General features: G+C 34.1%; 1 protein-coding gene across 2 annotated transcripts in view; it reads left to right on the top strand.

Annotated features, from left to right (window-relative positions):
• The first annotated feature begins 9,444 nt into the window (after nucleotides 1-9,444).
• Nucleotides 9,445-19,070, top strand: part of LOC125861838 (guanosine nucleotide diphosphate dissociation inhibitor 1-like) — an 18,819-nt gene continuing 9,193 nt past the window's right edge. The window contains exons 1-10 of one of the 2 annotated variants that reach the window (XM_049541720.1): nucleotides 9,445-9,628; nucleotides 13,490-13,552; nucleotides 13,629-13,712; nucleotides 13,801-13,908; nucleotides 14,008-14,180; nucleotides 14,811-14,922; nucleotides 15,006-15,086; nucleotides 15,205-15,267; nucleotides 15,355-15,456; nucleotides 15,835-15,959. In XM_049541720.1, coding sequence (XP_049397677.1) covers nucleotides 9,542-9,628; nucleotides 13,490-13,552; nucleotides 13,629-13,712; nucleotides 13,801-13,908; nucleotides 14,008-14,180; nucleotides 14,811-14,922; nucleotides 15,006-15,086; nucleotides 15,205-15,267; nucleotides 15,355-15,456; nucleotides 15,835-15,959 — 998 coding nt within the window. In that variant the 5' untranslated portion in view covers nucleotides 9,445-9,541. Of the gene's footprint in view, nucleotides 9,629-10,405; nucleotides 10,526-13,489; nucleotides 13,553-13,628; nucleotides 13,713-13,800; nucleotides 13,909-14,007; nucleotides 14,181-14,810; nucleotides 14,923-15,005; nucleotides 15,087-15,204; nucleotides 15,268-15,354; nucleotides 15,457-15,834; nucleotides 15,960-19,070 lie in introns of those variants that run through there. The other variant, XM_049541721.1, reaches the window with a different exon arrangement.

Genomic DNA, 19,070 nt, shown 5'->3' with positions numbered 1-19,070 from the left:
CGTGTATGTCGTAGTATTAGCCGTATGCATGTATTTTCTTTTAGTTACTGCATTGTTTTGTCGTTATTGTTTCCTTTCCTAGATGCTCTGTAGTCTGTACATCTTTCCTTATTATTTGACGTATCTCTTCATTCTCGTTTTTTTTTTTTCCGTGAATCCTTTGAGGGTCTTTCGAAAATAACCTCTCTATCTCTATGAAGTTGAAGTAAGGTCTGTGTATACTACCATTTTCATATCTCACTTATGGAATTATATTAAGTATATTGTTATTGTTGTTGATGTGATAGAACAGTATGCCTACGGGCTTTAGAGTCTGGCAATCGTGGTTGGGCATTAGACGCTCCAGTAATTTCTGCAGTGGTGTTGGTGGTGATCGACACGTTAAATGACTTCAAAATTTGATACACTCAAATTACACATCCTTAAAGAAGTATAACGCAGTCGTCAAATATAGAATCTAACTAGGTTGGGGTTGAACCCCACGGGAAATAATTAAAAAAAAGAGAAAAAGAAACCCCACAGGAAATAAGACTAGAACTAAGCCGTATTTGTGATTATTTGCTATTAGTTTCTCATTTTCAAAGAAATGGCGAAAAGTTTGGGAGAATTGAGTTGTTTTTCAATAGCAATTGGTCACTTGTACTTCCAACAAATTGTTTAAACTGAGAATATATAGAGAGGAAAATCAGGATTGTATTCACCAAAATTGTTTGCCTTAATTTGGGTTGAATATAAAATTTCATTTTGCGATGCTAGTATGCCAATTTATCAAACTCAGGTTACAATTAACCATTTCTCAACTAAATTTAATGCATGTCAGTTTTGTTCTCTCGAAACTAAAAGTGTTTTAACTTATTTCAATGACATTTACTCAGAGCTGGTTAATCTTACTACATCATCAACCATTAGACACATTCAGAATCTTTAATTCTTGTTTTTTTGGAACAACAGGATAATCCGCAGCCGCTACAATCTCTGCCATAGCCTCTGCCCTTCGGGTGAGCACTTTGTGTGCACTGGCAAATCCTCCCACTGTGTAATAGCCTGCAAACCACACATGGAATGTAAATCGCACTAGGCAAACCCTATGCAACAAGCTCGACTCAGAAGGCATTGAGGGGGGGGTCGATCCCGGGTCATCTATATATAACCACCCTCCAAACCAACTGAGCCATCCCGAAGGACAAAATAATTAATAACAAATGTGTCTGCCGGGAACAAACTAATCCTTGTCATTATCTCTTTTTACAGGTTTTACACCTTTTTACTCAAACAAGTCAGATCTAGGGCAATATCTAATGTTTGCAACCATTAGAAGTCGATTAATACGAAAGAGCTAATAAGGTATACAATCACAATACAAACTTTTTTCTGCAAAAAAATTCTCTTTAGGTTGAGTCGTCATGGATTTCACAATCCTTAGTTGTGGGGTTTAGCCACTCATGATAATTGAAGTAAAGAATATAATTATACTCATTAAATAAGAATTCACTTACAAAAGTTAAGGCAATCACACACTTTGATTTAAAAAATCAATGAAAACTATGGATGAAAACTTGTTCAAGCATTACAATGTTCTTCGCTCAAAATCAAGATAATAAAGTAAACCCTAAAAAACTCCTATTTTGACATAGTTTTTGTTAGCTTCTAACGTTCGGCCTGACGGCCCGCTATGAGTGTGAATGTTCGTCTATCCTATCATCAGGGCTCTCTTTTATCAACACTTAGTTTCATTTTGATTTGTTTTCCGCTTTAACTGATTTTCTGTCTAACAAAGTAGAAAACTATTAAACACACTATCGTTGTTTAGGAACTAACATTCATTATTAAAAACATCAAATTTCTGTATAAAGTCGACACATCAATACCTCATCGATCCTTGATGTAAGTTAGAGTAAATCTTGTTTGTCAAATTTTCATAATTTTAGTCGAGTCTTGAGAAAATTATATTCATAAAGAGTATGTATTACAATATTTTTGAGTTATTATTTTATTGATTTCTTGAATAACTTATCATACATCATATCAAGAATTTATTGCCCTATTCATGATCGCAATTGAGTTTATAAGTACAATATGAGTAAAACAAGTGTTACTCATATATAGAGAACTTTCGAGTCACAATATTTAATTTATATATATATAAAGTAGGGATATACACATCATTCCGCTATTAGCAGGCGGGAGATGACCTTATACGACATATATATGCATGTACCACCAAATCTATTGTCGATTGAGCGAAATTACATATATATATATACACCACTGATTCTATTATCAATAGTGCGATGTTATACATTTACAACACCGAGTTATAATCAGTGGCGAATTTATGTGTAAAAATTGGGTCACCCGAACCCTTGGTCCTCCGACTAAACTCGATATATTACTTGTATAATTATTAAAGAACATATTAAATACACACTTGTTGAACCCGTTCTTAAAGTTGCTGGATGGTTCAGTAGTTTGACAGCCAGATTTTAACACCAAGGTCCTGAGTTCAATCCCTGCCAGCCACAATTCACTTCAATTTTTTTTAGTAACTAATAACACTCGTTTTTTCAAAAAAAAAAATGAAATTCTAAAGCAATGGTGCACCCGTTTTCTTGAAATCCTGGATTCGCCTCTGGTTATAATTCGTGGGCAATATATATATATTAGGTTATTAGCCCAATGTGATAATAGTTTATATGATAGTTTTCGTGTCTTACGTACCATGCATATTTTATTCATACAGATGCCTTCATTGTGTGAAGCCGTTGCATTTTGTGTTGTAGGTTCAAGTAGAGGTCTGAATTCACGTCTTCAGTAGGAGGCTGATATTTTAAGCTTTTGATTAGTAAACTCCATTCTTTTTTAATGCGTTGAGACAAATATTTTGGCAAATTATAAATATGTCCAGTTGACACGTAGGTCAAGGTTTTGTCCCGACTATACGTTATTTTATTTATTGTAGAGACTTGTAGACGTGTGATATATACTTGTATTGGGTATGACCTTGGTGGCCTTGTTATTAGCGGTTTACTCTGATATTTTGTTTGTTGATCTTGCTTTTATATTTACTATCTCCGAGTTCGACTTTATCGACTTTCTGATTTGTTGAATATTTTCTGAATTCGGCCTTGAGTTGTTTACTTATTGCTGTGTTATTAGTGTTTTCTGATTGCTATACTTAGAGACCTCTTGGGCGTCAGGACATCCAACATGTTTATTAGAAATATCCTCAATTTCGGTTCACTTAACCTTTTGGGGCTTCAGGTGCTCGTCGCGCCTCTTCTTATTTGGGGCGTGAAAGTGAAACACCACTTGCAAATAATATTGGAATCGATTAAAGTTTCGTGTCGACAAAGTGTTGCAAAACTAAGCTAAAAGTAATATTGAGAGACATCCAGTTGAGACCAGTCTAACAAGAATTCTATAAATAATGACTAGGCAATAAGTCTCCTTATGTAATTATATGTCTACCTTCGCTTGTATCTATTAATATAGGGCTACTTGTATACCATCATGTGTGAATAATAGAACACAACAATATAATTGTGTATCGTAGCATTTGCCTCTGCATAACGTACATCTTCTTCCTTTCATATTTGTGTTAACAAGTAACATTTTGAAACAAAAAGTAGACAAGAAATGTAGAGAACAATAGAAAGTTTCCCATCATATATTTCAAGTGTATCCCAACTGTACTCTTCAAGAATTGACACAATTTCAAGATCTCTCTTTATAAAAATACATTTAGTAACTCAAAGAATGTCATAAACATGAAAGATATAGGGTTGTAGAACATCAATAAAGAGATAGTGGAAATGTGAATATAACTATATCATAAAAGGTGAAAATCACAACCTAGAAATTATGATCATCAGCAATTACATAATAATACTTCTATATAAATAAATGAATTATAAAAATCACTTTCTGTTAAAAAATAAATAACGTAATAAAACTAAAAGGAAGAACAATAGCGAGAGAATGTACTATATCTATTACTTCTTGGTTATCCCTTCAAATGAAGCAATAAGCCTTTTTATAGGCCATGTACACGAGACAATGAATATCATACACAAGCCATCCATTACTTTGCACAAGTTGTGCACAAATTTCACACTTTCAACATTGTAATACACACACTATCCGCAAGCTATATTAAGACATCCACGTGCTCACAACACTCCCCCTTGGATGTCCATGCCTTAATGAAATCTAACTAAAGAAACTTTAGCGAAGGAAACATAGTATATATATTTTTAAATACACATTTGCTTGTTGCCTCATTAAAAACCTTGCTAGGAAAATTCAATAGGACGAAAGCTAAACTAAGGAAAAAAGAGTACATCATGTATTTTACTCCCCCTGATGAAGACCACGATTTATATTGTCAAGTCTTTGCATTCCAATTTTGTGTACCATCTTCTCAAGAGTTGAGACTGGTAAAAATTTGGTGAATAAATTTGTTGAATTATCACTTGAACAAATTTGGTGTACATTAATATCACCATTCTTCAGGAGATCCTGTGTGAAGAATAATTTTAGTGAAATGTGTTTCGTTCTATCTCCTTTTATGAAGCCTCCTCTTAATTGAGCTATGCATGCAACATTTTCTTCAAAGAGCATTGTGGATACCTTGACATCACACTTCAAACCACATCTTTCTTTGATGAAATGCATCACTGATCTCAACCATACACATTTTTTACTTACATCATGAAAAACTATTATCTCAACATGATTTGAAGAAGTTGCGAAAATGGGCTGCTTCGTAGATCGCCATGATATATCAGTACCTCCGTATGTGAACATATAGTCTGTTAGAGATCGAGCTTTATGTGGGTCAGATAAATAACTTGCATCTGCATGACTACCAAGATCTGCAACTATCTTTGTTAGTATAAAACAGACCCATATCACTGGTCCCATTTAGATATCACAATATATATTTAACTCCATTACAATGTCTTCGTGTAAGGGAAGAACTATATCTTGCTAACAAATTAACAAAAAATGCTATGTCAGGTCTCGTAGCATTAAAAAGATACCTAAGTGCACCAATTACACTAAGATATGGTACTTCAGGACCACGAGGTCCCTCATTCTCTTCTTAAGGTCGAAATGGATCTTTACTCACTTCAAGTGATCGAACAACTATTTGAGTATTTAATGAATGTGCTTTGTCCATGTAAAATCATTTCAAAATTTTCTCATTATAGGCAGATTTATGGATGAAGACCCCATATGCTAAATATTCAATTTGTAGACCAAGACAAAGTTTCATTTTTTCAAGGTCTTTCATCTCAAATTCTTTCTTTAGATGTTCAATTGCCTTTTGAACCTCTTCAGGCTCCAATGAGATTTATGTCATCAACATAAATGGCAAGTATAACGAATTTTGATGTCATTTTCTTAACAAAAATACAAGGACAAATGACATTATTTATATATTCTTTATTTTTCAAGTACTCACTAAGTCGATTATACCACATACACCTTGATTGCTTCAAACCATACAAAGACCTTTGTAATCTGATTAAGAACATTTCTCGAGATTTTGAACTATATGCTTCAGGCATTTGAAGTCCTTCAGGAATTTTCATTAAAAAAATCATTATTAAGTGAACCATTAAGATAAGTTGTAACCACACCCGTTAGATGTATTTTAAGATTTTCATGTACAACTAAATCGATGAGGTATCAAAAAGTTATTGCATCCATAATGGGTGAATATGTTTCTTCATAGTTGATGTTGGGTCTTTGAGAGGATCCTTGTGCAACAAGCCGTACCTTGTACCTTATAATTTTATTTCTCTCATTTTTCTTTCACATAGAAACGCATTTATACCGAACCGATTTTACACCATTTGGGGTTTGGACTACAGGTCCAAAAACCTCACGTTCAGCAAGTGAGTCTAATTCTGATTAAATTACCTCTTGCCATTTTGGCCAATCACATCATCATCGACATTCTTCGACAGATTTAGGCTCAAGATTTTCACTGTCTTGCATAAGATTAAGTGCAACATTATATGCGAAAACATTATCCATTATAATTTTTGATCGATCTAAATTTATCCCATCACCCGTAGAACTTATTGAAAGTTCTTCATTCATTTGAGTCTCGGATTCATTGATCACTTTAGGAATATCAGGATTAGTAAGATCTTGAACTTATTTATGAGACCCTTTTATAGTGTCATCTTTATTATTGTTTGCGCTTCTTTTCTAGGATTTTTGTCTTTTGAACCCAATGGTCTACCACGCTTCATGCGTATTTGGGATTCAGAAGTCATGACACTTGTAGAGGGTCCTTTTAGGACGTCAATCCTGATAGGCACATTCACTGCAAGAATACGTGACTTTGTTATCCTTTTCAAATCAGAATGCGTCTGGTATTTGATTTGCTATGTTTTGCAAATAAATGATCTTTAGGACCTCCTTTTCACACATAGGGGAATGTGGGTCAAAATGAGATAATGATGAAACTTCCCATGCAATGTCTCTTTTAAATTCATCTCCCCATAATTGCGAAAAATTTGTTTCATCAAACCGACAATCTGCAAATCGAGTAGTGAATAAATCTCCTGTCAATGGTTCAAGGTGGGGAATTATGAAGGGTGAGTCAAACCCAACATATATGCCTAACCTTTGTTGAAGGCCCATCTTAGTACGTTGTGGTGGTGCTATGGACACGTATACAACACAATCAAAGATTCGTAGATGAGTTATATTCGGCTCATGATCAAATACTAATTGTGACATAGAGTATTTATTATAATTAGTCAGTCTAAGACGAACGAGTACTTCTACGTGTAAGATAGCATGACCCCATACAGTAGTGGGCAATTTCATTTTCATAAGTAGTGGTCTTGCTATGAATTGCAAGCGCTTAATAAATGACTCTGCAAGGCCATTTTGAGTATGAACATGAGCAACGGGATGTTCAATTCTTATCCCAATTGATAAGCAATAATAATCAAAAGCTTGGGATGTAAATTCTCCAGCATTATTAAGGCGAATGACCCTAATATGATAATCTAGGAATTTCTCCCTTAATCTTATTATTTGTGCGAATAACTTTGCAAATTCCAGGTTGCGAGATGATAAAAGGCACACATGAGACCATCTTGAAGATGCGTCTATGGGGACCATGAAATATCTAAACAATTCACAAGGTGGATGAATATGTCCACATATATCCCCATGTATATGTTCTAAAAAAAACTAGGGGATTTGATGTCAATTTTCAATGATGATGGTCTGACAATTAACTTACCTTGATAACAAGTAGCACATGAAAATTCATCATTTATAAGAAACTTCAGTTCTTTAATGGTTGTTCAGTTGAATTTTCAAGAATTCGTCTCATCATTATTGATCCAGGATGACCTATTTGATCATGCCATAGCACAAACACATTTAAATCAGTAAACTTCTGGTTTACGATCTAATGTGCTTCGATTGTACTGTAATATAAATCAAAAGATAATATTGGTAATTTCTCAAAAACACATTCTGGCTTGAGACATTCTTGGTTATACCAAGGTATTCAATATTCATTTCATTTAGTGTCTCAATATGATAATCATTTCGACGAATATCTTTGAAACTTAACAAGTTTCTTGGGGATTTAGAAGAGAACAACACATCTTCTATAACAAGTTTTGTCCCCTTAGGCAGAAATATAGTAGCTCTTTCGGAGTCTTCCATCAATTTCGAATTACCAGAAATTGTAGTAACATTTGCTTTTCTTCTAAGCAAGTAAGAAAAGTATTTCTCATCTTTAAATATGGCATGTGTTGTTCCACTGTTAGCTACACAAATATCCACATGATCGACTATTGATCCAAATGAAATTTGGGGCATATCCATATTTTCTTCAAAAAAGATATAAACAAAGTAAAATATTACTATTTAACAGGGCTATTTATACAAACATTATTTATTTACAGAGATTAGAAAAATATAAACATACCAACTATGATAAACAAACAAAAAATGAAATTATCTAGAATATCGCAATCTCTTCACTGATCGTTATTCCTTCAGGAAATACAAAGAATACATCCAGATGCATAGGCTCAACATTATCTCCAAAATAAAATTTGTTTCTACATTATTATCCATCTTATGTATAGGCTCAACATTATCTTCAGAGATAAAGTTTGCTTCTGAATTATTATCACCCTTTTTCAGGGATGCCTGATAGAGATGAACACAACACTTAGATGATCGTCAGGTACGTGACCAGTGCCCCATTCCTCCACATTTATGACATACACTTTCTAAAATTTTCTTTTGCATCACTTCTTGTTTTTCATCCTTCCATTTATACTGCTGGTTATTTTTTGGTGCAAGACAACCATCATGATTATAATTTATTTTACGGCCACGATCGAAGCCACGACCTCTTTCTCGCTGGTGATAATTTGCCTGATTCACTTCAGGGAGTGGCATAGAACCAATAGGTCGACTTTCATGATTTTTCATCAATAGGTCGTTATGTTGTTCAACAATAAGAATATGTGAAAGTAATTCAGAATATTTTTTTAAAATCCATTTCTCGATATTGCTGTTGTAGGAGCATATTTGCGGGAGAAAATGTGGAGTATATTTTCTCAAGCTTAGCATGTTCAGTGACATCTTCTCCGCATAAATTTAACTGTGATATAATTCTATACATGGAAGAATTATATTCAGTTATACTTTTAAAGTCTAGTAATCTCAAATTGAACCAATCATGATGTGCCTGTGGAAGAATGGGGCACTGGTAACGTACCTGTCGATCATCTAAGCGTCTCATTCAGCTCTATCAAGCATTCTTGAAAAAAAGGTGATAATAATCCAGAAGCAAACTTTATCACTGAAGATAATGTTGAGCCCATACATAAGATGAATAATAATGACTAGATGCCTTATTAGTACCTTTGAAGGTGTCTCCCAGACCCATCGCATCCAGGTGGATTTCAACGTCTAGTATCCATGACGAGTATCCTTTACCCGATATATCCAAGGCAACAAATTCAAGTTATTTTTAGAAAAATAATATCCTTACCCTATTTATCTATTTAGAGTAGCTCGAGTAAGCAGAGTCTTGTGCTGATAACGTGTTATAAAATAAATAACGTAATAAAACTAGAAGGAAGAACAATAGAGAGAGAATGTACTATATCTATTACTTCTTGGTTATCCCTTCAAATGAAGTAATAAGCCTTTTTATAGGCCATGTACAGGAGACAATGAATGGCATAAACAAGCCATCCATTACTTTGCACAAACTGTACACAAATTTCACACTACAACATTACAATACACACACTATACACATACTATATCAAGACATCCACATGTCATAACACTTTCTAACATTTTTTTTTTTTGACTAAATAAATAAAAAAAGTTGACAACCCTTTTGCTGGTGTTTCATCATCAATCATCATCAAAGCAATACTTGTTTTCATCTCCTACCATTTTATAACTCTACTCCTCTCTTTGGCGCTGATATGTGTAAGAACATAGATCGAATTTTCCATGTAAGAAAAAGATGGATGAAGAGTATGATGTTATTGTGCTTGGCACTGGCCTCAAGGAATGTATCCTCAGTGGTCTTCTCTCTGTTGATGGTCTTAAGGTTTTTTCTCTTCACTTTTACTGTTTTTCCTTGACTTAGCTTTATATATGACTTTTCATTTCTTCGAGATCGGTTACTTGCTTTCGTTACTGTTTATCTGGTGCCATTTTGTGTTAATTTGTTAATTGATCCAGTAGTTTGCTTCAGCACCTGTTTATAAGTTGAATCCCCTTTTCAATGAGTTTCACATGTTCTTACTTGAAACCCATCAACTAAGCCCTAACTCTTTGCAAGTTAAAACTTCTATCAAAACTTGCTGCTTTTGGGAAATGTTTGGAATTTGTCTTAATTGTTTGTGTGTGAGGTACAAGTAATAAAACAGCATACAAAATAGTTTGAGTTTTGGGCTAAAATTATCCCTAAGGGAGTAGGTTTATTTTCGTCTTTCAAATATAACCTGAGCACTTTTAATCCTTAACCTTACTTAAGTGATTTTATCAGAGCCATGGATGAAAAGAAATATAAGAAGAATCATACTAGTAGAAAGATAAGAAAATTAAGAAGAAAATTAAACAAATTATATTCGGAATATATTTAACTCAATATCACAAAAATCGATAACGACAAATTAAATACAAGATATTAAAGCTAAAAATCCAATTAAATATGTACATTTAGGAGGAACAGAAATACTAATAAAAACATGTTTTAGAGAAGAAATAGATACACCCATAGATATATACTTAGCAGATGATAGAATTATACAACCCATAAAAAAAAAGTATAATAAGTGCAGTAAAAGGTAACCTCATATATCAAAAATTTAAATTNGTGTAAGAACATAGATCGAATTTTCCATGTAAGAAAAAGATGGATGAAGAGTATGATGTTATTGTGCTTGGCACTGGCCTCAAGGAATGTATCCTCAGTGGTCTTCTCTCTGTTGATGGTCTTAAGGTTTTTCTCTTCACTTTAACTACTTTTCCTTGACTTAGCTTTATATATAGCTTTTGATTACATCGAGATCGGTTACTTGCTTTCGTGACTGTCTATCTGCTGCGATTTTGTGTTAATTTGATAATTGATCCAGTAGTTTGCTTCATCACTTGTTATAAGTAGAATCCCTTGTTCAATGAGTTTTACTTGTTCTTACTTGAAACCCATCAACTAAACCCTAAGTCTATGCAAGTTAAAACTTCTATCAAAACTTGCTGCTTTTGGGAAATGTTTGGAATTTGTCTTAATAGTTTGTGTGTGAGGTACAAGTAATAAAACAGCAGACCAAATAATTTGAGTTTTGGGCTAAAATTATCCCTAGGGGAGCAGGTTCATTTTTCGTCTTTCAAATATAACCTGAGCACTTTTAATCCCTAACCTTGCTTAAGTGATTTTTGATCTCCTTAACAGAACTCGTTTAAAAGTAGCGGTTTTAAACCCATGTGACCTGTAAAATATAAAACCCATCAGACAAACTCTTTCTCATTTTCTGAGGTTGTGTTGTCGCACCTTAGGCCATTTTATTGCCCTTTTAAGGAAATGTGATTTCTATTTTCGAGTGGGACATATTGTTGTGTTCTGAAGTATTGTCTTCTTATATAAATAGCTACTACTATATTAATCGAAAGAAATGAAGAAGGCAAGAAGAAATAAAATGTGCATCAGTCGAGAAAGAGATAACATTGTCAGTTGAAATCTGTTAAAAAGTTTGTTCTTGCTGTTTGATTTATCATTGTTATGTTAGGGAGACCAAAAGTGCTCCACTTTAAGAAAGTTAAGGGATTAAAAATCTTTGAAATTCAATCAGAACAACACTGGGTGGGTAATATATAGGATTCTTGTCTGAGTCGTGTGGATCACAAAATGGATCTATGATTTCAAGTCCACTCGTTGATTTCGATTGTGTGTGCTCAGGGTAGAAGTTTTGTATGAATGCATTGCCATGCTATTAAGTATTTTGATTTAAGTTCTTAATCTGACCGAAATTGCTACATGCCATCCATTTTGCTGAATTGAAAGAGACATGCCCGGCCTTCCTTCTCTTGATCCCCACTCACCTCCCGTTCTTGATCCCCACCCACCTCCCGTAGAGGTTGGTAAATATCAATATCTATACATCAGTTTTGGACGGCAAAAGGCGACAAGGGTCTGCCTCTCCATAAGGCAAGGTGAGCGGCGAGGCGCTTGCCTTTCTGAAGTGCAGCGCCATTTAATACCAAAATTAATTGTATATATAAATAATCAAAATCTCAATAGCAAATTAGCAATAACTAATTCACAAATATTTCAATTCGAAAACTGAAATAGATAGTACATACCAAAAGTCTAGAACTTCAATGAAGACAAAATAGTGGTAGAAGTAATTCTGAAGTCTGAAGAAGAAGAAGGAGAAAGATACAGAGGAAGAAGAAATTTGAAGAAGAAAAGAGTCGGCTCTACTTATAAGAGTTTGAATCAAATGGGGTCTCAAATCAGTTTCTTACCCTTGAAGCTTATATGGAAAGTGAAAATTCCCTACGAAGTGGTAGTCTTCACTTGGCTGGTAGTGAAAGAGGTTGCTCTAACTCAAGAAAACCTCATGAAGAGGGGCATACAAATGTGTCCAAGATGCTTTTTTTTGTCAGCAAAAGGCAGAGACAATCAACCATCTATTTTTACACTGTAAACTGGTTAGCCAACTATGGAACTTGTTTACTAGTTTCAGAGGCATAAGGTAGACCATGCCTAAAATTGCAGGTCAGGCTCTAGTAAGCTGGAACTATGAGGTGAGTGGTAGCATAGACAAAAACAGATGGAGAATTGTCCCAGCAGTGATATGGTGGACCATTTAGAAGGAGAGAAATTCAAGATGTTATGAAAGTATCAGTAATCCTTTGTGTTAGAATATGAATAGGTTTATACAATCCTATTAGAATAGGAATAGGAATAGAAATAGAAATAAAAATACTAAATAGTATCCTACTTGGTAAAGGATTGTATTCTAGGGTCTATAAATAGGGTCTCAATGTAATAATGTAGACACAACAACAATTCAATAATATTCTTTTCCTATATTTCTCACACTTTGCATAGGATTAAAATGAACTGCATTATCACTTTTTGTTATTGGTGTAGTTTAGAATATAAAGATAACCCTGTAGCAACTGTAGACATCTTAGGATCCTTGTAAGGTGAGATAGGACAATAGGTTTTCTTTTTTGGGTTGCTGAGCCTACTCAGTTGTATGTAGCTCTGTGATGTAAATTTTTGGGCTGAGCCTAATTTGAGTTTTGGGCTGAAATTGTCACTTATCTATGGGAGTAGGTTCATTTTGGTTCTGAACATTTTTAACTTTGCTAAAGTGACTTTTTGATCTGCTTAACAGAACCTGTTTAAAAGTAATGGTTTTAAACCCATGCAACACCGATGTGACTTGTAAAATATAAAACCCATTAGACAAACTCATTCTCCTTTTCTAAGGTTGTGGTATCGGTGTCACACCTTAGGCCATTTTACTGCCCTTTAAGGAAAAATGGTTAGTATTTTTGAGTGGGACAGATTGTTGCATTCTAAAGATTGTCTTCTGATATAAATAGCTACTACTATATTAATCATAAGAATGAAGAAATAAAATGTGCATCAATCGAGAAAGAGACAAAAGTTTGTTCTTGCTGTTAGTTTTTAACATTGTCATGTTAGGGAGACCAAAACTGCTCCACTTGAGCAAATTTAAGAGATTAAAAATGCTCAGATTATATTTGAAGGACCAAAATGAACAACTCCCTTACATAACGGATAATTTTAGTCCAAAATTCCAAATAATTTGTATGCGTGGATGTCAATATATAGAAATAATGGGGTATAAACTCTATGAATGCTATTTATCTTTTTCTCTTGATGTCTTTATTTGTTTTTTTACTAAGAGATATGCTTCACACTCTATAGGTCCTGCACATGGACAGGAATGACTACTATGGAGGAGAATCGACATCTCTCAATCTTGTCCAGGTAGGGTTCCTCTAATAGTTAACAATTGTTACATTCTGTTTCTGACATCTGTCTGATTGAGTTTTCTGCTTTCCAGCTCTGGAAGAGGTTCAGGGGAAGTGACAAGCCTCCAACTCAATTGGGTTCTAGCAGAGATTATAATGTTGACATGATACCTAAGGTTTTCCTTTTTCCTTTTTTTGACAATCTGCTTAATGGAAATCCTTTGATAATGTACTGGTGGTGTTCTAACTTATTGGCTGGAGCAGTTCATTATGGCTAATGATGCACTTGTACGAGTTCTAATCCACACCGATGTCACAAAATATTTATACTTCAAAGCTGTTGATGGCAGCTTTGTGTATAATAAAGGAAAGGTACACTTCTCTCTTTTGGTGCTGTTGCAAGGTGTCAGCTTTTAGTTTCAAGATTATTCTTTGCTCTAACCTAAAGTTCTCATTTACTTGATAAAATAGGTCCACAAGGTGCCTGCCACTGATATGGAGGCACTTAAATCTCCTTTAATGGGCATTTTTGAGAAACGCCGTGCTCGGAAGTTCATCATCTATGTTCAGGATTATAAGGAGAGTGATCCAAAGACACATGAGGGGCTGGATCTAACAAGAGTGACAGCAAGAGAGCTTATCACGTATGCTCCTGACTTGAACTTTCTATTCCTCTTATTTCTTTTCATATGTTAGTTGAGGCTTTTCATATCAGAGATAATCGTTGTTAAATTCTCTTAGATTTTGTCTTTTTTACCTGTTATTAAGAGTTATGTTAGAAGAAACAAGCAAGTAAAATTTGGTATCAAAAATAGAAAAAGAGAAACTACTGAGTAAATCAATGGAAGGTGCCTATGAAATATGTGGTTTGTCTTGTGCTTTCTTAGTGTGTGTTCCACATTAGTTGAGGGAATTGGCTGTTGTTTCCTTAATATAGTTTTATCAATCCTTACATCATGAGCTAGTTTTTGTGGTTGAATTTTCGAGGTTCATTTTTCTTATCATGCTTCTATAGTGGTGAGGGTATCTGATGGTTAGAAGATAAGACATTGTTGAAGTCTATAGTGGTTAGGGTATCTGATGGTTAGAAGATAAGAAATTGTTGAAGTTCTAATATTTGAACTTTCTATGTGATTTCTTAATGATTTTTTATGTTTGGAAATTGTCAGTTGGTAGAAGTTGGCGTCAAAATGTGTTGGTCGGCATTGCCTATAATAATAAATTGTTATCTATTTATAGAAACTGGGGCTTATGATGATTCTTCTTTTTATCAGAAAATATGGTCTTGATGAAAACACTGTGGACTTCATTGGTCATGCATTGGCATTACACAGAGATGACCGTTACTTAGACAAACCTGCACTGGATACAGTGAAGAGGATGAAGGTGAACCAAATTAAATTCTCCAGCTAGTGGTGTTTAAAGTTCCATGTGCTTATCTCTAACTTTTGTTTCATGTAATGTGATAGCTGTATGCTGAGTCTCTTGCACGTTTTCAAGGAGGATCACCATATATCTACCCTTTATATGGATTAGGAGAGCTTCCCCAGGTATATTCTGCTTTTGTTATTGTGTCATCCTCCATCATCTTAAAAGGTTCTTGAACTTATTAGCTTTTCTTTTTTAGATTGAATCATTTCGATTTGGTATGCATTTTTCTTAACTTAGGCATTTGCTCGACTTAGTGCTGTGTATGGTGGGACCTATATGCTGAACAAACCTGAATGCAAGGTAAAGTTTATATTTCTTGTTTTGGCCGAGTATAAAAGGTATCTTTAATTTCATGTTATGTCCTCAAAACAATGTCTCAAATTCCAGGTAGAGTTTGATGAAGAAGGAAAGGTCTGTGGTGTCACTTCAGAAGGAGAGACAGCTAAGTGCAAGAAAGTTGTATGTGATCCTTCTTACTTGACCAACAAGGTAATAAATGCTCTAGCTGATAACTTTAATGACTTCTTAAATATAATAGAGCCAGCTTGTCTTATTTCACTTTGAATTCGGTCATTATTAGTACAAGGAGAAAATACCATGTGATACGGAAGGTTTTGATATAACTTGGTGGAAGACAACGGATAACTCAAGTAGAGTCACGTACACATCTTGCGCATAATTCTTACACCAATTTGGTGTTGAATGAAATTTTTTGACTTGTCAAAAAAGGAAAGGCCATTCTCCATGTAAATCACAGTCATGGACAATGTTGCTTAGGAGATGTCAAACTACCTACTATTGGAATGTCTGCCATAATTGTTTTAAGTGGTTTTGATTAATTAATAAACCCAGAGCATATTATTGCAGGTTAGAAAGGTTGGAAAAGTTGCAAGAGCTATTGCTATTATGAGCCACCCAATTCCAAATACCAATGATTCTCACTCAGTGCAAATTATTTTACCCCAAAAACAATTGGGCCGTAAGTCTGATTTGTAAGTTCTCCAGTATGCTGCAATTTTCTTCTTTTCCTGCAACTCATGGTAGAGCTAAATGCTAACCAAATGACTTGAAAACAAAGCTCGCTCTTGAGATAAAATTTATCTGTCATTAAACTTGTTTGAACCTTCTTCTTGCTGGTGTATTATTTCTTGGTTAAGCTTTATTTAACTTGGTAAAAATTGTTCAGTTTCAAAGTCATCACTTTTTACCTTACCCTCGGTTGCAAGAACACTTCTCATGAAATAACAAAAGAGAGTTTTTAAAATATTAACTAGACCAGATTTTTTTATATTAAATTTTCCTTGGAGTGGATGAAAGACTACCTTTCTAGTCTGGGTGAGAAGAGGGGGGAGTAAGAGCCAGAAGAAATGGTGGAGCATGATACCCTCTTGTATATGGTGGACTATTTGGAGAGAAAAAAACCAGAGGTGTATGGAAAATACTGCAGAATCAGTGCAAAAGATTAAATGGCGTTGTATGAAGACTTTCTTTTTTTGGTGTAAAGAGGAGGGTTAGGGCTGGAAGGGAGACTGAGTCGGCCCGCGGCCGATTCGAGAACCGGCTCGCCGGACCCGGTCCCGTCAATTCTCGCGGGTTGGGGGACTTCGGGATTAGGGCTGGCAAGGGGATGGGGATTGGGGGACGGGACGAGACAGGGGACGCCTTGGCCGGGATTGGGGGGATAAAAATTCGTCCCATCTCGACCCACTATATATACGGGATGGGACGGAGTTTGGTGGGACGGGACGTGGGATTTTTATTTATTTTTATATGTTTATTTATTTGTATTGAAATTATATGTTATTGAATAACATTTTTAGTTTATTTAGTTTTCAATAATATGTTTAGCTAATAAAAAATGCTTAAGTTTTCAAATTTCAAATTTGTATTTTAAATATTTTAAAAGAATTTAACTTGAAATAGTGATGTAGTCTTTTGTTTTGATTTAATACAAAAAAAAAAATATTAGAAGTTACAAATATTAGTGGAGTTAGTATTTTAAAATTAAAATTAAAATGCAAGACAATAGTTATATAAAAAAAGATTTGAATAAAGCCTTCAAATTTATTCAATAAAATCTAATTGCAACTTAGAAGTTACAAATATTAGTGGAGTAACTAATCTATGCAGCCACCTTCTAGGAAGGGTTCTGTTTCAATAAGTTCTCATATGTAAAACTAATATTAGATGAGTAACTAATTTACGCAGCCACCTTCTAGGAAGGGTTCTGTTTCAATTAGTTCTCGGATGTAATCTAATATTTGTATTCTCCTTTAAAATTCAATTCTAATTGTCACATCATATCGACGATAACATTCTCCGATGTTGGCAAACTTGCTAGAAACTCTTGCGACTCTAATTCATCATCACTAGATCCAATTACCACATTAATCCAAGCTTCTTGTTTGGAACTTAACTATGGCAAATTATAATTCCTACTCTCGGCGTTGACCCAGTCTCTAAATAAAACTGATGTTTCCAAACTTTCTTCCGCCAATGAATGTCTATGATCATCAAGTTGAAACCTTGCCGCACTAAAAGCAGCCTCTGATGCAACTGATGAAGCTTGAATAGCTAGAACATTACGAACCATTTTGCTCAAAATTGGAAATGCAACGCTCCGCCTCCTCTACCATACTAATAATTCTTCATTGCCATCTCCGTCTTCCACTATTTCTAAAGATTGATTAATATATTCTTCAAAATCATCACGGTTAGTAGAATTAAGACCACAAAACCTCGCATATAACTTGAAATTCGAGCTTTACTCTGGGGATTAGAAGTTTGACCAACTTCTCCTCCTGTAGTTCTATATTTTTCATACAAAATTTTTGCTTCTACTTTTATGCTAGACTTACACATTTCACAAGTTGGATTTTTTTCCCGGTAAATTTCTAAAGTATCATAAAAAGTGTCAACAAGTCCCTGCATGCCTCGTAATTTATAGTCAGGATGAAGTAAAGTAGCAATTAAAAAAATTTGAGGAATAGGAAAAAAATATTTTTAAAATTTTCAATCATACATTAAATTGCAACTCTAAATTTTTCAATTTTTTTGTATTTAGAAAATTGAATTGAAATAACACAAATATTTATTAATACTGATGAAATAGTAGGATAAAAATTTCAGAAAACATGGTTGTAGCATCATAAAAATTCTATTAGTTTCTTCCCAATCTTCTTCAAAAATTCTCTCTAATGGGTCAGAGCATTAAACACCATTTGTATGGGTCCTTTATATTCGTAAGCAACTGAAAATATTTCGTAAAAAGAATTTCACCTTGTTTTAATATGTCTTGGTGGCTAATCACATAGTACACAACGCTTATTAAATTCCCTAATTCTAGTAGCTCTATGAGCATAAAATATCCAGGCAACAACATATTCAATTTTCATACAACCATATTTAATTAATGAAATACCATCTTGTACAACTAAATTTAATACATGTGCAACACATCTAACATGAAAAGAATTAACATCAATTGGACATAATCTAGTTTTTAACATACTAGCAGCGTTTGTGATGCATTATCTAATGCGACAGACATTACTTTATCTATAAGCATGTAATAATCTAGAACACTCAAAATATTTGAAGCTAAATATGCATCAGTTTTTTTCTCTACCCATTCTTTATAACTTAAGATTTTTTTTTTGCAAATTCCAGTTATGATCAATCCAATGTGTTGTAACAGTTAAATAATCACGTCCATTAATACCACGACCCATGTCCGAAGTTATAGACACTCTACAATCTAATATGCTAAATATACAATGAAGATATTGACAATGTTTACCTTGATATACAAAAACATCAGATTTAACAGTATTTCTTGAAAAACCTCTATAAGTAGGATTATAAGTTTGTTGAATATATTCAATAAAATCGGGATGTGAAGGAAAACTATAAGGCAAACCACAAACAAAAACTATTTTAGCTAAATTTTCGCGATCTCTTTCCTTCGTATATTTACGTTGTGTTAGTGACCACCGGGGTTAGAAGGATCTAATGTTCCTTGAACCATGTTAGAAGCCCCTACCGATTCATTAACATTAATATCAAAATCATTAACTGGAATTCCTTTTTTTCTATCGGCTAAT

This window comes from Solanum stenotomum, chromosome 4 (assembly GCF_019186545.1).
Source record: "Solanum stenotomum isolate F172 chromosome 4, ASM1918654v1, whole genome shotgun sequence".
In the NCBI taxonomy this organism is placed as follows: Eukaryota; Viridiplantae; Streptophyta; class Magnoliopsida; order Solanales; family Solanaceae; genus Solanum; species Solanum stenotomum.
The sequence above is the reverse complement of the archived record's forward strand: the minus strand, read 5'-3'. Positions and strand labels throughout refer to the sequence as shown.